The sequence below is a fragment of the Tachyglossus aculeatus genome, chromosome 2, assembly GCF_015852505.1.
Source record: "Tachyglossus aculeatus isolate mTacAcu1 chromosome 2, mTacAcu1.pri, whole genome shotgun sequence".
Classification (NCBI taxonomy): Eukaryota; Metazoa; Chordata; class Mammalia; order Monotremata; family Tachyglossidae; genus Tachyglossus; species Tachyglossus aculeatus.
The window spans coordinates 62,643,496-62,668,040 of record NC_052067.1 but is presented as its reverse complement, the minus strand read 5'-3'; the positions used below and the strand labels follow the sequence as shown (position 1 = coordinate 62,668,040).

Here is a 24,545-nt window from a genome sequence, read left to right as displayed (position 1 = left end):
GCCTTCCCAGACTGAGCCCCCTTTTTCCTCTCCTCCTCCCCATCCCCCCGCCCTACCTCCTTCCCCTCCCCACAGCACCTGTATATATGTTTGTTCAGATTTATTACTCTGTTTACTTTACTTGTACATATTTAGTATTCTATTTATTTTGTTAATGATGTCCATCTAGCTTTATCTGTATTTATTCTAATGACTTGACACCTGTCCATACATTTTGTTTTGTTGTCTGTCTCCCCCTTCTAGACTGTGAGCCCTTTGTTGGGTAGATACCATCTCTATATGTTGCCAACTTATACTTCCCTAGTGCTTAGTACAGTGCTGTGCACACAGTAAGCGCTCAATAAAAACGATTGAATGAATGCAGAGCACTGTACTAAATGCTTGGGAGAGTATGATATAACAGTAAACAATAAGTCTCCTTTAGGAGACTAGGTCTAGACAGTAAGCTCGTTATGGACAGGGAACGTGTCTACCAACTCTGTTGTATTGTAATACTTAGTTCCCACTAACAGTGCGGTTGGGTACATTGATATTTCCCATCCTGATACAGCCCTTACAACAGAACATCTCCACATTTACCCAAAGGTAAAAGCAGCATAATCTATGAAAATGCTGAGCTGGGGGAAGAACTGCCCCAAAAGATCATAAATCTAGCATTTTCTCCTTCAATCCTCAGTGCAGACTATGTACAGGGTGAGACAGTATTACAGTGTCACTCAGAATAAAAGATCAGCTGAATAGTAGAAGAAGGTGAATACTTGGTCACAGTTTGAAGGGGAAGCAGTAAATCAAAAATGCATTAAACATTTAACATAAATTCCCATGACGGTGAAAAAGCCATTGCTGGCACAAGGTAGGAAAGCTGTCTGGACTACTAGATAAGTAAAGGGCTCCATTCCTACTTTCAGATCAATCACTCAATCAATCAATGGCATTTATTGAGCACTTACTGTGTGCAGGACACTGTACTGTCCTCAAAAATCTCCAGTGGCTACCAATCAATCTGCGCATCAGGCAGAAACTCCTCACCCTGGGCTTCAAGGCTCTCCATCACCTCGCCCCCTCCTACCTCACCTCCCTTCTCTCCTTCTACTGCCCAGCCCGCAACCTCCGCTCCTCCACCGCTAATCTCCTCACTGTACCTCGTTCTCGCCTGTCCCGCCATCGACCCCGGGCCCACGTCATCCCCCGGGCCTGGAATGCCCTCCCTCTGCCCCTCCGCCAAGCTAGCTCTCTTCCTCCCTTCAAGGCCCTGCTGAGAGCTCACCTCCTCCAGGAGACCTTCCCAGACTGAGCCCCTTCCTTCCTCTCCCCCTCGTCCCCGTCTCCATCCCCCCATCTTACCTCCTTCCCTTCCCCACAGCACCTGTATATATGTATATATGGTTGTACATATTTATTACCCTATTTATTTATTTATTTATTTATTTTACTTGTACATTTCTATCCTATTTATTTTATTTTGTTGGTATGTTTGGTTCTGTTCTCTGTCTCCCCCTTTTAGACTGTGAGCCCACTGTTGGGTAGGGACTGTCTCTATGTGTTGCCAATTTGTACTTCCCAAGCGCTTAGTACAGTGCTCTGTACATAGTAAGCGCTCAATAAATACGATTGATTGATTGATTGATTGATTGTACTAAGCACTTGAGAGAGTACAAAACAATTGAGTTTGTAGACAAGTTCCCTGCCCACTTCAAGCTTACAGCTTAGGCCATGTTGAGAAACAATGTGGCCTTGTAAAAAGATCAAAGGCCTGGAAGTCAGGAGTCACTTGTCTGCTGTGAGACCTTGAGCAAGTCACTGCACTCCTCTGTGCCTCTGTTTCCTCATCTGTAAAACTGAGATTAAAATGCCTGTTCTCCGCCCCCACCCTTTAACTGTTAACCACATGTGGCACAGGGACAGTGTCCAAACTGATTATCTTGTATCTACCCCAGCACTTAGTAGAGTGCATGGCATGTAGTAACTGCCCAACAAACATGACTGTTACTGTGATGACAGTTATTATCACATTTCACTTCCCTTCTCAATTCTCCATGGAGATTTATTTGGGAGGGGGTTTACTTTTACATTTGTAAGTACACTGCTGTCTCCTAACTCCATGACAACTCAGTTGTTCATTCATTCATTCAGTCATATTTACTGAGCATTTACTGTGTGCAAAGCACTGTACTAACCACTTGGGAAAGTAGTGTTCTGCCCACAGTAATCACTGAGTAACTCCCATTGATTGGGTGCATTGCACTGGAAAGCTAGAGTGGGTGTTAAAGATCTGCAGGGTGGGGAGATAGATTGTCCATTTGCATATCCCCCAACCATTCTGCTACGTCCAATATCCAGGATCCTGGCTCCAAGTTTCTGGGAGACAGCACCAGATATTAGCCTCACCTTCTTCCTCCAAAATCAAGGAAACATTAATCTTGAAAAGGGAATAGTGATGGGATTGGAAAACACATTATTTCTTATTAAAAGTGGATTCATTCTGACTGTGAATGTAGCAAAAAATCCAGATAATGTTTCCTTAGTTTCAGTTTGGGAAGAATCTAAACTTTTTTTTCTTAAAGATCACCTCAGTGTTGCATTTAAATGACCTTAAAGGAATTACGTTGCACTTAGGTTGCACTTAAAGTTGCACTTAAAGTTGTGGAGTGGGAATCTTGTACAAGAATTCTCCTGGAGCAAGTGTTTACATTTCTCAGGAAAATGACCAAGGATTGGGTTTCTCGTTTGTTGATTATTCTTCTGTGGGAATAATTTGGATATAGCTATCAAGTCATCATATTTTGTTATACTATTCAGAATTTTTTTTCTCAAGTTAAAAAGCATTTTATTAATTGATTTCCATATTTTTTTCTGCCTCTCATTTCAGAACGGTTTGATCACCACTGTCCCTGGGTAGGCAACTGTGTGGGGAAAAGAAACTACAGATTTTTTTTTATGTTTATTTTATCTCTGTCTTTTTTGACAGTCTTTATATTTGCATTCGTTATCACCCACGTCATTCTTCGTAAGTATGCTGGGGAAATCAGATTACGTATGTAGCCATTTGCTTGACTTTGATTTTCTGATTTATTTAAATTTTGATTTAATCTTTTGATCATTCAGGGTTTTCTGTTTCTTCTCCTGATTCCCATCTTCTTTTCCTTCTTTCAAGCTTTTCTTTACTTCTTCTCTTCTTATTTCCTCTCATAAATCAATCTTCTATCCCCCTCCTTCCTTTCCCTTCTCTTTCCTTTTCCTTACATCGCCAAGTATTCAGAATCCCCAGTGAGATCCTACAGTGTAGTAGTCTGAATTCCCACATCGAGTTGCTATAGCAAGGCTTTATTCAATTAATCAATCAATCAGTGGTGTTTACTGAGTGCTCACTCTGTGCAGAGCACTGTACTAAGCGCTTGGGAGAATACAATGCAACAGAATTAGCAGATACATTCCCTTTGAGCAGTGATTCCACACTTTCAACTTTGGTATGGTTCACTGCCTCCCTCTGTGGACACCCTCCCAAAGGAATAATTGTGTGCTTTATGCTTAGGGATGATCTACAGATAGTAAAGTTGTGGAATAGGAATCTTCCACAAGAATTCTGCTGGAGCAAGTGTTTACATCCCTCAGGAAAATGATCAAGGATTGGGTTTCTAGAGTAGCTACCACTTCTGCTCTTGCCTTTTTTGTTCATACATCTCTTGCTTGCCTGTTGATTTTTTTAAACATAAATTCAGGTTTGCTATCAGGTGGATAGATGTTGCCTTGAACAACTATCTCTAGATGTTCAAGGTCTAAAGAATCATGTCAAATTCATTCATTGGGTGAGTCAACCACAGCACAGGTGAAAGCCCTTTCAAGAAGTAGCTTTCCTAACTAATGGCATTTGGCAAACTGTCAACAAAAGCCAAATTGGTTTTAGACTGATAATTCATTTTGTATTTCCTGAGGTATTTCCTTTTTCTCTCCACCCATTAGTAGAGCATAACTTAGGAATTCCCCTGACTCTGGCACTTTACTTTTTCCCCATAAGGTAGGAAGTTAAATTGGCTCTGGGCTATAAATTTAAGCCTTTCAAGCTCCATTACAGTTCCATTAGCAACATCGGAGACTTGCATTACCTCTTTTCCTGTTACTGTAATGAAATCATTATCAGGTATACAGCATCCCACTACCATGCCTCCAAAGGGATTTCTGTACCTCAGCAGCCACTCCAACAATGGAGACTGCTGCAGCCATAGTTAGGGATGCAAGTTTCCTTGGGAACAATCAAAGGGCTTGAATTAATTTCAAACACAATCGAATCGTTTAGTGCCCAAACCTGGATATTAAAAAGAGAAACTATAGCTTCTAAATAAGAGCCATGGTTTTGGACAAAGAGGCTTAAAACTCCAGTGTGGAAATCTTATCTGCAATATTCAGTGCATGGAAACAATGCACCCTGTTGCTCCTCAGCGGGCAGTTCACCGTGCACTTGGCCAGGGTGCAGAAGTCTGTCCAATGTTTTAAGTGAGGTATTCCAAACCATGTATGACTCCTTTCATGCGATGTTCAAGGCAGTTGACCTTACGTGTAAAAATGGGTTTCATATTGTATTGTATTCTCTCAAGGACTTAGTTCAGTAATCTGCCCACAGTAAGCACTTAGGAAAACAATGTTGCCTAGCAGGTGGAGCACAGGCCTAGGAATCAGAAGGACCTGGCCCTGCCACTTGTATGCTGTGTGACCTTTAGCAAGTGTGCTTAGTACAGTGCTCTGACACAGTAAGCACTCAAAAAATACGATTGAATGAATGAATGAATGTTATTTTATTTCTCTGGACTTCAGTTACCTCATCTGTAAAATGGGCATTAAGACTGTGAGCCCCATGTGGGACATGAACTGCATCCAAATTGATTAGCTTGTATCTACCCTAGCTCTTAAAACAATGCCAAGCACATAGTAAGCACTTAAGTACCATAAAAAGCACTCAATACCATTGATTGATTAATTAAACACAGTAGCCCAAGTTTCTTTCTCCTACACAAATGCACACATCTATTTTCTGTTCCCTGTGATCCCAAAGGAAAAGGGTTTTACTTTTTCCATTGGCCCTGGGTGTCTGCTGCCTCTTTAACTAGCAGTAGAGGTGGCTGAAAGTCTTGTTTAAAGACCAGTGCATTAGCAAAAAAGCACTCTGAATCCTGGAAAAAAACAGTTAAACCCAAGTCTTATTGGCAAGAGGCTCTGAAAACGTAAAATAGAAACTGGGCTTAATATATTTTTAAGTGGTCTCAGTCACTGTAATCCTAATGAGCTATAAATTGCTATTTTCAGTTTTTGCTTCTATAAAGAATACGTTGCTATCATGGTCATCACCAAATTACCTTCCTACAACTTGACTGAATGACTATTACCTTGAAACCAAACTCATAACTCAAAAACACTCTGACCAATCCCCCTCAGAAGAACTTGTGTTCCTTGGAGTGAGTGCAGAATTCACCACATGGTTCCTCTTATTCCCAAATGTAGAAAACACAGACAAGGGCCAAGAGCTGTTTAATAGCAGCTACAGAGCCATCATCTACCCTTTCCTTGTCAGGAGAATCAGTGGGGAGGGAGGAAGCCAGACACTTACAGAACCAAAGGGCTTCCATATCTACTGGAAAAAGAACAAACCAGTATTAAAGATTATGCTTGTTCTCAGAGAGCATATTTCACCTCCAAATGTAAGCATTCTCTGTTACAAAAGGATTTTTGAAAGCACTTCTCATTTGCTTTTCAGAAGCTAAGATCATTTTTAGTGCCACAATTTCATGGGCAAAGAAAATTCTCCTTTCTGGGCTTCGGGGCCTTGACCTCTTTCCTGAGGAAATGTACAAGCCTACGCCCCCCCCCCCCCCCCCCCAAAAAAAGGAGTTGACCCTTTCTTGCCTATGAATGAAGCAAAAAGTTACGTGATATCCTTTCCTTACAAGTTAGATCTACCATTTGCAGGTTCTTCCCACCAGGTTCTGTGACGCTGCAGAGTTTCATACAGAACTTCCCAGAGATGGAGTGGGGAGGAGAAGGCTGAAAAATCAGGTTAAGACGGGCATCCAGGGCTTCCCGCCTTCTACCTACATCATTATGCTGTGTCAGCATAACCTCATTGAGGCATTTACGTCTTTGTCCACCTGTAGATATCATTCTAGCATAATCTCATTGAGGCGTTTAGCTCTCTATCCACCTGTAGATATGACTCTTGGCCACAAGGAATGATTCTTATCTGTTACCATCCTATGGCACATCAAGTCAAAAGGAAAGATATGCACACACATATTCATTCACATGATCTTGCATATACGACTATTTAATGACTATTTCCAAGTCTCAAACTCAGATAGCTTCTGCTAATTTCATGCAATGTTGTTCAGGTGCTTGAAAGAATGTTCTCTTTCACTAAGGACTGAATTGTTAAATGTATTATAGCTAAAAGGTCTGTCATAAATAATAATAATGGCATTTATTAAGTGCTTACTGTGTGCAAAGCACTGTTCTAAGTGCTGGGGAGGTTACAAGGTGATCAGGTTGTCCCATGGGGGGCTCACAGTCTTAAGTTTATAGATGAGGTAACTGAGGCACAGAGAAGTTAAGTGACTTGCCCAAAGTCACACAGCTGACAATCGGCAGAGCCAGGGTTTGAACCCATGACCTCTGACTCCAAAACCTGTGCTCTTTCCACTGAGCCAAACCTGAAGTTTATGAGCTTATTTATACTGTGTGCAGCAATCTTTTACATGCAACATATTAATGAGACCTTCAGGTTCAAAAGTTAATGTATTTGGAAAAAACAGCCTTTCACAAAAAAGGGAAAAGAGTAGTGTTTAGTTGTTGTTTAGCTATTAAAATGGGAAATAAATAGAAGCGGGGCAATCAAAACTGTAATTTATGAGAGACTATGCAGACATCCATCTGTTATTACTGAGAAAATATCCTGCAGATGTTGGTCCTCATTCTGAATCTAGCATTTCTTTGTTGAATACAGGATATCAGGTACATATCCGTACCCTATGCTGTATCACTGGCAAATAGAATTATTTAATTGATCTTTAGACACCCCTTGTTTTTATGGAGATGCGAAATCTCACCAGGAAAGCTATCTTCAAAAATGTTGACTTCGATGTTCAATTTTTGTTTCCTTTCTACAGGTTCACAGAATGCAGGTTTCCTAAATGCCCTCAAGGACAGTCCGGCAAGATATCCTTTTGATTAGACTTTTGATTGCATTGATTATAAAGATTCTAATATGTTAAGTGTTTGATGATTCTCCCAGTCCCAGTCTTTGACAGGTTCCCCAGCAAAACTAAAATATTTTTCCAGAACTTGGTGGTGGAAATTAAATCTTAACTGCCAACACCAGCAGGACTATCAGTGAGAGACACCTTTGGGAAAAGTCAGCTTTTCCCTTCATGGATTAGATTTACTCTGGGACAGCAATCAAACAATGGTATCTTTTGAATGCTTGTTGTGTGCAGAGCACTGTACTAAACACTTGGGAGAGTGCAGTATGATAGTGTTGGTAAACACTGTTCTGTGTTCACAAGAAGCTCTTAAAAATCAGTTTCGTGTTAAAGTCACTCCAGGTAAGGATGTCATGCCTGGGGTAGGAAATTGTTGGTAACATTTTTTTTAATTATGAACAGTGATTCTAGTATGTTTCGTCTGATTGGATAATCTAATTCTTCTGTACACCTGCCTAGAGACTGAACGTACCAGATGATCTCTTGACTCGGTCGTTTTTTTATTGAGAGTTCTTAGGAAATAAATCAAATTCATCAGATGACACATAATAACCATAAGAATAAACACTGAAAGGGCCAATGCAAGGCCTACATGCCCATTGGCATTGTTTGCCCCAAAAGGTTGGCCCTTGTATTATCATATTTGATGTTTACAATGCTGGGTACTGTTTATGCTTTTGTATTATTTTCTTCTGAGGCATAATAATAGCGATAGTAATATTAATAATAATTGTAGTATTTATTAAGCACTTACTATGTGCCAGGCACTGTATTAAGTACTGCTTTTACTCAAAAAGAGGCATCACTTTCTTGAATTGCAGTACAGGCGCCTTACTTATGTATGGCATTTGACTCCCAGTTTTCCACTGAGAAGCAGCAATGTCTGAGTCTTTGTTTGACTATAATCCCAGTACATTTCCTCTGTCCTCTTTATCTTGGTTTCCAAATTTCAGTTTATCATATAGCAGTTATATGCGCATCTTGTTGTCATTCATTCTCCTCATGTGCATAGCTGTGTGGAGGTGAGCATAACTTTGATTCTAGGAGCCTCATTTGGATTCAGAATTTAAGTTCACCAATGAGAAAGTCATGAAGTGAAGTAACAGAGGTAATAGGTTTTTTAAATGGTGTTTGTTAAGCGCTTTCTATGTGCCAGACCCTACAAAGCTCTGGCGTTGATACAAACTAATCAGGTTGAACACAGTCCCTGTCCCACAAAGTGCTCCCAATCTCAATTCCCATTTTACAGATAAGGTAACTGAGGCACAGAGAATTTAAGTGACTTACCTATTGTTACACAGTAGACAAATAGGCAGGGGAACCTAGGTTCTAAAAAAAGCTAAAGAGCCTGAGGGCTAAGAAGAAAATTGTGATGGCTAATGAAGAGAGGAGTTACAGTGAGTAAAGTTGACTGAAACCAAATAAAATTTTGTGGCCTAAATGCAATTTTTTCATGCTGCCTGAGTTTTGGGAAGTTTGCAAAAGCTAAAATTACAGGTAGATCTCTGTGATGGTTCTCGTTAAAGAGGTACAGTTCATGGCTTTGGCATTAGTTTGCTCCTCTATCTTGGATTAGTAGCCCTGGAATGGGAAATCTCAACGTCTTTTTGAAAATGGATTTGGTTGTGTCATGCAGCATTTTTCTCAAAATCTAAATTTTGAGCTGACACTAATTGAAGGTGAACTGTTTGCTGTAGATAGATTTACAGCTGTCTCATCCCACGCTGATCTACTTCACCTAGTACTTCCCCAGAGCTACAGAGTCTATGGGCTAGATCAGGACTATTAAACTGGCCCTGCCCTCATTTAAGAGAGGTATTTAAATGTCTCCTTGCTTTTAAGGAGGCACTAGGGGAAAAATGGTTGCCAAGTGCACTGAGCTCTAGAGCCAAAACCTTTTCAAAAAGGCCCACTCTGTACCCTGGAAGTGTTTTCTGAGAACAGCCACCCAAGGGGAATCTCTATAAAATGAACCTTAGCATTTAAAGACTGCCCCCTCCTAAAGTGAACCCAAATTAATTAGAATAGCAGCATTAGTTTTAAAAAAGAGAGGCCTGTGTTGTAGTATTCTAAAACAAGTAACTTCCCCATCCCCTCGGGTTACTGGTATCTAGAATAGAATTATTAGCAACTGCAGTCAGATAAGGAAGGAATGCAATCAATTGGTCAGTAATACTTACTGAGCAGTGTACCAAGTCTTGGAAAAGTACAGTATAATGGAAATGGTAAATGTGTTCCCTGCCCATAAGGAGCTTACAGTCTACAGGGGGAGACAGACATTAAAAGAGATTATGGATAGGGGATATAGTAGTGTGTAAGAATATTTAAATATTTACATAAGTGTTGTGATGCTCGGGTGAGTATCAAAGTGTTTAAACCCTGCTTAACCAACTTTGCTTTCACCTCAGACCTTACTATGAGTTCCACAAAACTCAGTGTTTTGTGACTGAGATAGATCTCAAGAATCAGTGAGCTTCAATAGATCAGAATATCTGACTTTTATATCCAGTTTCACTACTGAATAACTCTGACATTTGAAGCAATGTGGCCTAGTAATAAGAGCATAGGCCTGAGAATCAGAGGACCTGGTTTCTAACCCCGGCTCGGCCACATACCTGCTGTGTAACCTTAGGTAAGTCACTTCACTTCTCCGAGCCTCATTTCCCTCAAATGAGTAATGGGTATTCAATTCCTGTTCTCCTGCTTACTTAGAATGTAAACTCCATGTGGGACCTAATTATCATGCATCTCCTCCAATGTGTAGAGCACTCTTTGGCACATAGTAAGCATTTAACAAACACCACAGTTATTATTGTGCATGCAGAAAGTTCACAGGCTTGGGAGTCAGGAGACCGGGGTTCCAATCCATGCTTTGCTACCCACTGGTCTTCTTGCCTCTAGGATTCCATATCATGCCATAAACTTGTTTTTTAATGATGTTTGTTGAGCATTTACTGTATGCCAAACACTGTACTAAGCGCTGGGGTAGACACACAAGTTAATCAGTTGGACCCAGTCCGTGTCCCACATGGGGCTTACAGTCTTAATCCCCATTTTACAGATGAGGTAACTGAGGGACAGATAAATTAAGTGACTTGTCCAAGATCACCCAGCACACGTGGCAGAACAAGGATTAGAACCCAGGTCCTTTTGATTCTCAGGCCCATGCTCTATCCACTAAGCCCTGCTGCTTCTCCCTGTGCTGCAGACAAAACAAAAAAGAAAAGCTATTTTGGTCATATTCCATTTAGATCGCTCCGCCATGTCAATAACAAATGGCTAAATGATTGAAGCCAGACTATTCCAAATTCGGAGCCAGCAAATTTTATGCCATGAATTAGATGATTTTTGTGTCACATGTTTATAGTTAGTAAAATATCCCACTACAGATTGGTTTTTCTGAAGCAGTTTCAGTTATTTAATACATTAGAGGTTTCTTCTGGTTGCTGTGGAGGGGATGTCATTCAGGACCTTAACACTAGAAAGTTTTGTTTTAAATCCCCTTCTTTTTGTGTTGTGATATTTTCATCTTAGATGTGGTTGTGTTTTATAACACATTTTGAACATCACTTTTCCTTCCCCACCCAAAAGGAGACTGGACAGAGGCATAGAAGCCAACTTTTCATTCTGAGTGTGGTGGATGGAGGAGACAGGCTTCAAACAGCCACCATTTTGGGTCTTTTCACCCCTGATTACAAACTCTCAGGTGCAGTCAGAAACCTGGGATGAGCAAGACTGAGTGTCCACCTCAGTTAGCCGTGGGACACCTATTAACAGAGATTATTCATTAGGCTGCAAAGAGATATTAATATATTGGAGAAGTATCTTTGGGCACTTCAGGTGGCTTAGAGAGAAAAATTGTTCAGGAGAAAAAATAAGACAATTGTGGTATTTGTTAAGAGCTTACTGTGTACCAGGCACTATACTAAACTCTGGGGTAGATAAAATCTAAGCAGATGGGCAAAATTCCTCCCCTACACAGGTTTGCTGTCCAAACCGAAGGGACAGCAGATGTACCCCCTTTTACATAGGAGGAAGCTGAGGCCCAGAGAAGTTAAAATGACTTGCCTAAAGTCCTAGAGATTAGGCAAGTCTCCTGACTCTTAAGCCTGTGCTCTTTTCAATAAATCACTGGTATTTATTGAGTGATTACTGCGTGCAGATCACTGTAATCAATGCTTGGTAGAGTGCACTACAACAGAATTGGCAGACATAGCTAGGCCAAGCTGCTTCTCAAGAAACAATTTGGGTGGTATCATTCAGTGGTATTTATTGAGTGCTCACTGTGCAGAGCACTGTACTGAGTGTTTGGGAGAGTACAGTACAGTACAACAGAGTTGGCAGACATGTTCCCTGTCCTCAGTGGTATGAGGGAGAAATTGTGAATGGACTAGATTGTAGGGGAAATGCTCAGTTTGACTAGGGGGGAATGAGTTGTTGCCCTCCCAAGGTGGTGATTACTGGCTCCAGGGTGAATGTGGAGCAGGCTGGGAGTAAAAGGAGCCCTGTGGCTTTGGAGCATTCTCCAAAGAGAGTGATTCCTTCACTGTAAACCAGTGTGGTGACAGAGTCGGGACCCTGGAGGCTTTAAATGAGCTTGTCATTCCAACAAGCAAACTAAAGATCTTCATGAGTTCATGGTGTATTCGGTTGTGGCATATTACTTAAAACCATCTTTCATCACCCTGCTACTTAAAATTCAGCACCTATTCTTCCCCAAGTCTCCTCTCAGGGAAACAGGGTCTGGATTGAAAAAACAAAACAAAACATCAACAAAAAATAGTAACTCATTCATTCAATTGTATTTATTGAGCGCTTACTGTACTGAGTGCTTGGAAAGTGCAATTCAGCAACAGATAGAGACAATCCCTACCCAACAACAGCCTCACAGTCTAGAAGGGGGAGACAGACATCAAAACAAAACAAGTAGACAGGCATCAATAGCATCAAAATAGATCAATAGAATTATAGATATATACACAAGGAAGAGGGTGGATGGCTGTTGGGTGAGGAAGATATGGGGACAGGGCCAATCCAGTGGCTCCCGTGTCACTAGATTCTATGATGGGAGTGATAGTATTGATTAAATACATCTGAAGTACAGAGTACAGTATTAAGCACTGACAGTTGCCTCCATGACAGGAAGGGAGTTGGGGGCACTGCGGGTTTAAGGTAGGATTTAAGTCTAGAACATATGGTGAAGCCAATAGGCATGGGAGTCAACGAGGGAAGGGAGTCATTGTTGCTGAGCAGAAAAGAACGCAGAGTTCAGTTCATTCTCACTGGCTCTGAGGTGGTTGAGGGGGTCCTAGGGCCTCGATTCCCACCTCGATTCCCGGCATGAGTGGTCTGTTAGTGCTTCTTTGAAGTAGCAGTGAATTATAGGAAACACCTGGCCCACCTGTCCTGGTAGCCCAAGCACAGGACGAAGTGTTAGAAATGCAGGGAAATAGCCCATTTCTCCTAGCAAGGGCTAGACTGGTCCAGTAGGATACTTTGAAAATCCTGGTTAGCCATTCTCACCTCACTGTCTCCCCCTTTTAGACTGTGAGCCCACTGTTGGGTAGGGACTCTATATGTTGCCAATTTGTACTTCCCAAGCGCTTAGTACAGTGTTCTGCACATAGTAAGTGCTCAATAAATACGATTGATGATGTTGACGATTGGCAACCACAGAGGAGGAGTCGGGGACCAGAGCTGACCGTACCCACTGAGCTGTCTGGAGCCTATGAAGAGTGACAAGCCAGCCAGCCAGTACGGTAGTTTGCATTCCTCAAACCTCCTTTCTCCTAGCTCTCAAGCCTTCATGCCAAAGAATGTAAAGAATTCCCTGTACGGATGCAGTGTCAGTCCAACCTTGTCTGCAGGGTAGTGTCATCACCATTAAGGAAATTGAATACAATCGACATCACTGCTTAATCACTGATTAAGCATATATTGTGTACACAGCACTGTACCAGGTACATGGGAACATAAAATAGAAGTAAAAGAAATGGCAATCAATTAGCTCTCTCCCTCCTACCTACGTTCACTTTTCTCCTACTATTACCCAGTCTGCATACTTCACTCCTATAACACCAACCTCCTTAGTGTGCTTCGATCTCATCTCTCTTGCCATGAATCCCACTCCTCCCTGGAACTCCCTCTCTGTTCTTGTCTGACAGACCATCACTCTCCCAATCTTCAAACCCCTTCTAAAATCATATCTCTCCTGGAAAGCCTGAAAGCCCCTGATAATGTCACTGCTTTTCAGCGGAACTAGAGAAGCAGTGTGGCCTCGTGGAAAGAGCATGGGCCTGGGAGTCAGAGGTCCTAGGTTCTAATCCTGGCTCCACCACATATGTGCTGTCTGAACTTGAGCAAGTCACTGAACTTCACTGTGCCTCAGTTCCCCCATTTGCAAAATAGGGATTCAGATCTGTTCTCCCTCCTACTTAGACTCTGAGCCCCATGTGGGACCTGATGCTCTTGTATCTCCCCCAGGGCTTAGTTCAGTGCTTGACACATTTAACAAATACCATAATAATTATTATTAAAACCACCCAACACAATGGCTAACCAGACACTGATTTCATACTAGTATCTTCTGCCATATTGTGACCACGTTTCCAACCAAAACTTTCAGTTGGCAGCTAATTGAGATCTCTCTGTGTAGTGACAGTGGGATGTAAAAGATCAGAATAGGAACGGCAGGGCGGTCAGAGAAGCTCTCAATCTGCAGAAGAATTCCACAACCATCATCACTGTATTTTAAGATTGTAGGGGTCATTCCCCCTGTCTTTAACACCCTCATCTCTTTCAGTCTGGGGGATGGAATAAGAGAAGAGCAAATTTGGGGGCTACATTGTAACAGAGAACACTTGGAAATATTTGCCATAGATAAACATGACATAAAGCAAGTAATGCCAACGTAGCACACTTTTTCAAAGCTCTTTGAAAATCAAGGGCGCTTAAGAAAACATGCTGAGAAATGGAATTCTGGAAATCGGTGCATTCAAATCAGATGGCTTCATCAAGCTTTAAAACTCATTTGATTTATTTTTTTCCCTACAAAACAACCCTGGATGACAGGAACCCCTGCCGATAAACAATAATTCAGGGTAACACAGCATTAACATTCAATTTTAAGGATTACAGTCATTTTTAATCATGTATTATTGTTTCAGCTCTCCCGAAATGAAAAGGGCTTTAAGTGGTTGGTAAATCAAATAGTAATTGATTCCATATTTGCAGATTCTTTTAACTGATTTTTTTTACCCAAATTTGCATTCATTCTAAGCAGGCCGGTTTGAAGGGCTCCTAAGAGCCTCTCTGTGTAGTTCTATTTAAACATGTTGGTTGGCTGGGTGTTGGATGATGCTTTTTAAAAAGTGGCAAGGCTTGATAGGGTAAGGTTTAGAATGAGAATGATATGCATTATCACAGTAATAGTAGCATGCAGCCACTGCCTAAAATTTCAGAAGCCTGATCCTGCTTAAGGATGGTCTCATCAGAAAAGGATCTCCTAGAATTTACTCAATGGAAAAACATAGTAAAACCTGTTAAGTTCCAGTCAAAGTGAAGGTGGAGAACATAGTCTGTGTTTGAAGAGCTGAGAGAAGCATTTTGGCCTATTAGAAAGAACACGGACCTGGGATTCAGAAGACCTGGGTTCTGATCTCGGCTCTGCCACATCCCTCTAAAACATTGAGAAAGGCATTTAACTTCTGTGCCTCAGTTACCTCGTAAAATGGGGATTAAATCTGTGAGCCCCGTGTGGGTTATCTACTCCCAGTGCTTAGTACAGTGCCTGGCACTTAGTAAGTGCTTAATAAATTCATTCAATTGTATTTATTGAGTGCTTACTGTGTGCAAAGCACTGTATTAGGAGCTTGGGAGAGTAAAATATAGCATCAGATCTAGTCCCTGCCCAAAAAAATTAGGCAAAGGGAAATTATCCAGTTATTGTAATTGAGAAGCAACCTGGAAAAGATCATGGGCTTGGAGTCAGGAGGCCTGGGTTCTAGTCCCCACTGACCCTGGAGAAGCAGCACGGATAGAGCACGGTGTTGGGAGTCAGAAGAACCTGGGATCTAATCCCACTTCTGCCACTTGTTTGCTGTGTGACCTTGGGCAACTCACTTCACTTCTGTGGGCCTCAGTTGCCTCATCGGTAAAATGAGTAATAAGACTGTGGGTCTGCCCAACCTGATTATCTTATATCTACCCCAGTGCTTAGTACTGCACTTGGCACATAGTAAATGCTTAACAAATGCTATTTTTTTAAAAAAAGTCACTTAGCTCCTCAGTTTCCTTAACTGTATAAATGGGGATAAGATTCCTGTTTTCTGTCCCCTCTAGATTGTGAGCCTTATTTGGGACAGGAACTCTGTCCAATCTGTTTATATTGCATGTACCCTCATGCTTAGTGCAGTACTTGGTACAGAGTAAGCACTTAACCAATACCACAATTATTAATTTTTTATTATCATTATTCTAAGAGTCTGTCGCATTAATGGACTAGGTACAGATACTACCTATGCAAGTAAGAGAGAGATGCACAGTCAGCCATTCATTCAGGGCATAGCATGGCTTAAAGGGGTTTTCCTCCTCCAGATTCAGCACTGTTTGTCTTGGGATATTGTAGTTGTGGACCTGGTAACTCGGTACAAAAACCAGATTAGCAGAGTTTGTCTTAAAAGCAGGATCTAATTCAGTGAGTTTGTTGAACTTGTATGTTTTGGCTGTTTGTGAAATTGATCTACACACATAACATTTTATTATGTATTTTATGTAAATTTATTGCTGATCTAAGGATCGGGAGCTTTTAATCAAGATGGTATTACCATACCCACAGAATGGGAGTGGAAACCTCAGCAGTTCATTTCCCTAGTCAACTCCATTAACAACTTGATTGTCATCATTTTTGAGTTTTTCTGAATCTGTGCCTCTTTCTGGTCTTCCTGTCTTCTCAGCCACTTTACTGCTCTTTTCTGGTTCCTCCTCTGTGGCTTTCCCAGCCCCACTATTCCTGCTCAGAATATTAATAAATGTAAGAATTATGGTATTTGTTAAGTGTATTGCACTGCACTGCAGGCACTGCAGGCAGCAGTCCCTGGAAGTAGAGAAGCAGTGTGATGTAGTGGTTAGAGCACAGGTCTGGGACCAGAAGGACCAGGGTTTAATCCCGGCTCCGTCACTTGCCAAGTGACCTTGGCCAAGTCATTTAACTACTTTGTACCTCAGCCACCACATCTGTAAATGGGAATTAATACCCTGAGCCCCAAGTGGGGCATTAAGTGTGTCCAACTTGATTAGCTTGTTTCTACCCCAGCACATAATACAGTACCTGAAACACAGTGCTTAACAAATACCATTGAAAGAAAAGTAGTCAAAATCAGGTCCCTTCTGTGCATATGTCTGTCTCCCCCTTCTAGACTGTGTACCCATTGTTGGGTAGGGACTGTCTCTATTTGTTGCTGACTTGTACTTCCCAAGCGCTTAGTACAGTGCTCTGCACAGAGTAAGCGCTCAATAAATATGATTGAATGAATGAATGAGAAGAAGCCTAGCATCCTCCAGTATCTTCATTAAGTTCAGATCACGGGGTGTATCATAGCAGTGTACACCACTTCAGATATATAAGCACTTAGTCCAATGCTCTGCACACAGCATACAATGAATACCATTGATTGATTAATTGGGAACTAATATTGAACCTCCCACCTGTATCCCCAAAAAATATCTGTGGGCCTGTTTTATAGTATGACATAGGAATTTCTATTTCCCACAGCACTAGGTGATCATGAATATTTATTTTCTCTGGCCTGTAATTTATTCGTGGGAATATTTATGGTTCTTTGAATTGTTCAGATTGATGGTGGGTAGTTTTATGATAAACACTTGAACTTTATTTGGAAGCAGACTTTTATAAACCTTTGTGCGACATAATTACTGACTGTCTTTTCAACAGTCTCATTGATTTATCGGGTATTTGGGAGAACCTGGACCATTTCCTCCTTTGGTTTATATATTATGACTACATCCTGTGGATTGCTAGACCTGTGCAGAAGAACTGAGAGGACTCTTGATTCACTGTTCCTTACCACAATTATAAATAATTTAAGAATGCTGTCATGGTCATACATGGTTTGTAGTGCATTCGATTGGAACTATGTTCTTTTGCTGCTCATGAGTTTCGGTTCCAGGATTAAAATATTGATTCTGTCATTAAGGTGATGTGATATATTTAGTCCTTTTTTATGGTATGTGTTAAGTATTTACTATATGCCAGGAGCTGTACTAAATCCTGGGATAGATACAAAACAATCAGGTTGGACATGTCCCTGTCCCACATGGGGCTTCCAATCTTAATCTCTACTTTGCAGATGAAGTATCTGAGGCACAGAGAAGTGAAGTGACTTGCCAAAGGTCATACAGCAAGTGGCAGAGTTGGGATATGAACCCCTGTCCTTCTGACTGCCAGACCTGTGCTTTTTCCACAAGGCTGTGCTGCTTCTCAGGAATGTGTATCCTGCTGCCCACATAGCATTCTTAATGTCAGAGCCTTCGTCAGACAGTGTGCCAAGTAGACAACCAGCAGGACTCACCCCTAAGAGGGGATTTGGGAGCACCAGGAAGGGGCATGACATCAAAGAGGATGTGGCATGGTGCAGTGATCTCATACCAAACATTGGGTGCACACACTGGGTACTAAAAAAGACCATGGCAAATCCACAGCACTTCTTGCTAAGGGTATAATAATAATAATAATAGTGATGGCATTTTTTAAGCACTTACTATGTGCAAAGCACTGTTCTAAGTGCTGGGGAGGTTACAAGGTGATCAGGTTGTCCCACGGGGTGCTCACAGTCTTAATCCCCATTTTACAGATGAGGTAACTGAGACACAGAGAAGTTAAACGACTTGCCCAAAGTCACACAGCTGACAATTGGCGGAGCTGGGGTTTGAACCCATGACCTCTGACTCCAAAGCCCAGGCTCTTTCCACTGAGCCACACTGCTTTTCTATGTATTCTGCTAGGCAGTGTGACCTAGCAGAAAGAACCCGAGCTTGGAAGTCAGAAGATCAGGTTCTAATTCCAACTCCACCACTTGTCTTCTGTGTGACCTTGGACAAGTCACAACTTCTCTATGCATCTGTTCCCTCATCTGTAAAAATGGGGATAAGATGCCTGTTTTCCCTCCCCCTTAGAGTTGGAACTCCATGTGGGATGGGGACTGTGTTGCTCTGATTGTATTATATCTACCCCAGCACTTAGTGCAGTGCTTAGCACATAGTGCTTAACAAATATAATGATAATAATAACAGTGACCATAATTATCATTATTGTTGTTATTATTAATATTATATTATAACAATATATCATAGTAACAATAATGAGGGAAAAGTGGTTGATAAACTATCATAGAAGAAACCAGTGCCTGCATAGTAGAAATTTTGGTTACTGATCAAATCAAGGCTGTGAAAGAATATTTTACATGGTTGTTTCTGGTGTGTTTTTAAATAGCAAAGTAATTCAGCATTCTGATAATTACCATATTTTATCCAATATCCTTCCTCCTAGTCAGTTCCTTAACTTTAACTTACTGTCCTGGAAGCTGTGGTGTGTTTTTTTTCTGTCTGGTCCATTGTTGGACTCTCAGGCTTTCACACGTATCTGATCAGCTCCAATCAAACCACAAATGAAGATGTAAGTTTTTCCACTGTATTGTTTATTTGGATGTCTACAGTCATAAGAGTAAATGAAGAAAGGGCTGTCAGTGGTGGTGTGTGTTGAGCATCTTCAGAAAATGTTCCCCATTGAGACTTGTTCTGCTCGAAGGATGGTTGATTCTACTCTCTATTTCTCTAGTCTTTGGCTCCAGGTCCCAGCTTCAGTTGCAGCAAATATGACTCCCTGCTTGATGGAGTCTCAGAGAGGAAAAGACTAAAAAAGCTATTGACAGAGATAAAGAACTGAGAGGCCCAGTGCCAACAGCAAGGAGATTGTAAAATGCCATGAATGTTTCATGGGTTTCTATCTTTATTTTGGGATTTTTTTCCTAATTTTAAAAGGTGCAGCCACCAAAATGAGGTGACCACATATGCAACCTCAGCAATATTTTATTCTCTACTCTGCATGCTATTGTGTTCTGTGTCTGTGTTAGCTAGACATTGAGACTTGCCTGGTGATACCTACTATAGCAATGCAATTGAGGCTTTGTTTTGTAACTTCCAAATAATAATGAGTAGAAGCAGTATATATAATCACCCGCACATACTAGAAATGACTAAAGGGGAAAAAAAGGGGCTGCACATCGGACAATAAGAACACAAAAAGTGCTCTGCTCATCCTAACCAGTTTTCCATCCATCCCAGTCTTCTGATTCTGCTTAGTGGCTTTGGGAGATGCTTGGAAAAAGTAGAGTGATGGTTGATTTTCCTAAATCCGTCTTCATGGCTAGATATACCACCTGACACCCTTAATGTAACTCCTCAGCATTCCACCTTTGGAAGCTGTGTTAGCTTATTCAAGTCCCAGGGTTACCATTTAGTTTATTATTGCTTCAGTTCTCTAAATGCTTGTAGAAAAAATAGTCATATGCTTGCATGGCTCAACCATTCTATCCCCCTGGTCTGAATATAATATGACTTCCTATGAGAGGTGTTTACTTTTCAAGGAAAAGGAATAAAAAGTCATCCATTGTGGTTCCTCAACTTTTTCCTGTCCAACACACTCTTTAGGACATGTTCCTATCCCTAAATTCGATTGTATTGAGTTGGAAAATCACATTTTCTGTTGCACTAGTAATTTTAGAATTTCCCCTTAAGAAATGGGCTTTATGACTCCTCCTGTGGACGAAAAAGAATTGTTTTCTTTCCCCAAAATTCAATTTTCCTAAATTGTGACGTTAGTATGTGGGACACCTAGTGTGAATGACTCCCTATGTCTTTCAGATTAAAGGCTCTTGGTCAAATAAGAGAGGGAAAGAAAACTTCAATCCTTATAGCCATGGAAACATCTTTACAAATTGCTGTGCTGCCCTCTGTGGGCCCATCTCTCCTAGGTAAGATTTAGAAAATGCACCACATGTTGTAAGGGAAAAATGTCTCTTGTCAACCTCAGTACTTGTTTTAGGTAAACTTTTTCCACTGTGCTCAACCGAAAGGGAATTCTGCTAATTCAGCAATCAGTAAAGGGGGAAAAATCTGTCTTGGGGACTCACTCCTCCCCCCACATTTTGAAATGATATTTATAGTCTGTTCTTGCCTTATGCTGTTGAGTCATCCATCTCCAAGCCATAGCTATGCCATGGACACATCTCTCCCAGAATGGTCCACCTCCACCTGCAACTGTTCTGGTAGTGTATCCATGGAGTTTTCTTTGTAAAAACAGGGATGTGGTTTACCATTGCCTCCTTCCGCAGGCTAAACTTGAGTATCTGCCCCTGACTCTCTCCCATGCCGCTGATGCCCAGCACAGGTGAGTTTTGACATGCAGCAGGTTGCCTTCCTCTCGCTAGCCACTGCCTAAGCTAGGAACGGAATGGATATGCCTCTTCTTGACTCTCCCTCCTGTAGTAGAGACTGGTAGAGTACTGGAAACTCTCCAGGTGTGACTCTGAGAGAGGGAGTCTATTACTTCTAATTTATTTTATTTTATAATTTATTTTATCATCTGTCTCTCTTTCTAGATTGTAAGCTCTTTAATGCCAGATCTACTAACTCTATTTGTACTTTCCCCAGTACAGACAGTGCTGTGCACAGAGTAAGCTCTCAAACAATCTTTCTGATTGATTGATTGATTGATTGATTATATCAAATATAGAAACATGTAGGGACCAGTATGGAGCCCTGTTGACAAGCAGGTTTTGAAGAGTATTGATCTAATGCAACTTTCTAATGTCCAGGGGAATATGGTTTTCTAGGGTAAAGTGAAGAAGGCTTCATGAAGCAGCTCCAAGAATTCTACATAACTCTGCAGAGATTTAGAAAAATTGATTCATAAAATCCATCCAGAGATTTCTTAAGCTTGACTCTTAAGCATGGAAGGTACAGGGGATTTTTCTCTTCTTTGATATTTAGGCAGCATCTTTCTGTTGGAATAAGAAAATGTGGGCCCCATCACAAAGTTCTATAAAAGTTTATATTTTGATTTCCAAATGTCGTTAGGATTTGTATTTGAGATTAGACAAGGCATCAGTGAATCCCTTATATTCAAACTAATATTCCCAGGCCTAAACTCCACTGAACTTTTAGTTAATGCTCCATTATTCAGTTTAGAGATCCAGTCATCTATGAATAAAAATTGTGTTCCACAAATGGATTCAATTGAAAATTCTGCCTCTGCTTTGACTTCGTCTTACTCTTTAAAATCCAAACTCGAGTAGATTGAAGATGATATACAGAGGGGCTGGTTTTGGTACCTCTGTATGTCTAGTTTTCTGATGCCCTGTAGCATCCGTAGGTATACTTTAGGAAACATAGGACGATGGAGGAGTTCTCTTTCAGGTGTCCTGCAAGCTATTAAGAGTGAAAACAAGGAACTAGTCTTTGGAAAAGAGGAAGGAATTGTAATTGATCAAATAAAGAAAACTGTTCAAGGAGTATCTGGGAACCCTCTTTTGTCAAAGTTGCTGCAGGGATCATGCCCTCGTACCTCGCTCTCGCCTGTCCAGCCATCGACCCCCGGCCCACGTCATCCCCCGGGCCTGGAATGCCCTCCCTCTGCCCATCCGCCAAGCTAGCTCTCTTCCTCCCTTCAAGGCCCTGCTGAGAGCTCACCTCCTCCAGGAGGCCTTCCCAGACTGAGCCCCTTCCTTCCTCTCCACCTCGTCCCCCTCTCCATCCCCCCCATTTTACCTCCTTCCCTTCCCCACAGCACCTGTATATATGTATATATGTTTGTACATATTTATTACTTATTTATTTATTTATTTCATTTGTACATATCTATTCTATTTATTTTATTTTGTTAGTATGTTTGGTTTTGTTCCGTCTCCCCCTTTTAGACTGTGAGCCCACTGTTGGGTAGGGACTGTCTCTATATGTTGCCAATTTGTACTTCCCAAGTGCTTAGTACAGTGCTCTGCACATAGTAAGCGCTCAATAAATACGATTGATGATGATGATGATGCCTGATTGGATACAATCTCTGGCAGAGAAGAACTGTGTCCACTAGCACTGCCCCACTGAGTGGATAGATAGGATCGCCATACTGTAGAGATGCTATATGAGGGCTAGGCATCCCCAATGTACGGGAAGCAGAGAACTAACTGTAGCTGTCTTCTCTGTTCATATTGTCCACCTTAGCCACAGAGTCTTTAAAGGTCAGTAGGTTTGACCGATGGGGAATTGATCCTGTCCAGTCAGATTAATCAGGTGAGGTCTGGGTGGCACCAATATGAACCTGCAGTTATCACATCTAGTTGGAAATGAGGTGAGTCTCCATCAGGATCGGAGATAGTCTCCTTCCAGTCAGAGATTCTCTCCATCTCCCTCTCCCACAGTCAGTCCCCCGCAACCAGTCGGGGAGACTTTCTGAAGTCTGAGATCCCATCCCTCTGAACATCTCCATTTGTTGAAGCCCATCTGTGATCACACTGAATCTCTTAATAAGCAGAGACTTTTGATCATAAGCAGAGATTTTTGATCTCTTGGAAACTAGAAGCATCATGGCCTGGTGGCTAGAGCATGGACCTGGGAGTCAGAAGAACCAGGGTTCTAATTCCAGCTGCGCCACTTGTCTGCTGCATGACCTTGGGCAAGTCACTTAATGTTTCTATACTTCAGTGACCTCATCCATAAAATGGGGGTTAAGGCTGGGAGCCCTATGTGGCACATGGACTGCGTCCAACCCGATTAGCTTGTATTGACCCCAGCAGTTAGTACAGTGCCTGGCACATAGTAAGCATTTAACAAATACCATAAAAAAATTCCAGTCAGGTTGGAGAATTATTTATAATCCAAGTGAGAGAGAAGTTGATTTGATTGTTGAACTTGCTTAGGGCTAGAACCTTTCTAGCAGTGTCAATGCTTTGTTTAATGCTAGGTGGTTCAGCAATTTAACATTAGTGGACTGGTTGTTTTGAGGTGTGATTATTCATCTTTTAATTTACAAATGAGATGTTATAATTGTATCATTGCCTTTGAAAGTTGTACAGATCTCCCTCCACTTTGCTATGTCTAGTAATCAACTTCACTGTAATCCCTTATTTTATGTAGATAGATTAAGGATGGTCGTTCCTGAATGGCTAAGTGTGCCTAATATAACTTAATTCTGGGACACAAATGCCCAATATGTTCCAGATATTTTTGTGGCTTCTTTGAGCTTGTTGCTCCCTGAACCATGTTTACTGGACCTAACCAGAAAACAGGGTTGTTTGTGTTTTGAAAATTAAGAAAAATCAAGATTTAAAAAAAAAAAACTTATGATAGACTTCAAGAAATATCTAGTGTCCAGTCAAGACTGAACTTTAATTTTCTTCCAAATAAGAGTGTATGATCCTTGTGGGCACGAATTGCTTTTTTTAATGGTATTTGTTTAGCATTTTACTGTGTGCAAGTCACTGTACTAAACACTGGGGTATAACAAGTTAATCATGTTGGACACAGTACATACCCCACATGGGACTCACAGTTTTAATCCCACTTTACAAATGAAGTAACTGAGGCACTGAGACCTTAAGTGATTTGTCCAAGGTCACACAGCAGACAAGGGTCAGAGGCAGGATTAGAACCCAGGTCCTTCTGACTTCCAGGCCTATGTTCTATCCACTAGACCATGCTGCTTTGCAGTGTTTTGTGCTTCTGTTGTATTTCCCTAGCCCTTAGTATAATGCTTTACAATTATTAGGCACTCAATAAATTCTACTAATACTATAAATTTCCAGGAAATAAAAATTTAAGTAATGTGTCTCAGAATCCAACAACCTCCACCATTTAGCAATCGTAATGTTTACTCTTCTCATTTCACTGTTTAAGTCCATTTCCTCTTATTCCATCCCCAGAGGTGGTATTGAACATCTGATCACCCTCGCATTCCAGTGATTCTGCAGACATGTGATGATCCTTATTAAGTTAATATGAGGTTAGCCCTCAGCATTTTCTCATCCAGTCTAAATAACCCCAATTCCTTTAAGTGTCCTCATGTGCCCATGTCCCAATCAGTCCTTTTGAATACTGGCCTCTTGGCTTTTTATAAATTCTCCACCCCTCTTACATTTTTGAATGCTAGACAGTAAACAGTGTCTAGCAAGAGCCTGAGCTGATTGAGGTTTACTCTTGAGCTTCTTGCTTGGTGTACTAGCTTTCATAATA

General features: G+C 41.2%; 1 protein-coding gene across 8 annotated transcripts in view; it reads left to right on the top strand.

Annotated features, from left to right (window-relative positions):
* ZDHHC14 (zinc finger DHHC-type palmitoyltransferase 14) overlaps window positions 1-24,545 on the top strand; it is a 309,503-nt gene that overhangs the window by 257,483 nt on the left and 27,475 nt on the right. For 6 of the 8 annotated variants that reach the window (XM_038740329.1, XM_038740320.1, XM_038740364.1 and 3 more), the window contains exons 4-7: window positions 2,870-3,007; window positions 7,152-7,200; window positions 18,834-18,936; window positions 20,184-20,293. In XM_038740329.1, coding sequence (XP_038596257.1) covers window positions 2,870-3,007; window positions 7,152-7,200; window positions 18,834-18,936; window positions 20,184-20,293 — 400 coding nt within the window. The remainder of the gene's footprint in view (window positions 1-2,869; window positions 3,008-7,151; window positions 7,201-18,833; window positions 18,937-20,183; window positions 20,294-24,545) is intronic. The other 2 variants (XM_038740357.1, XM_038740337.1) reach the window with 1 other exon arrangement.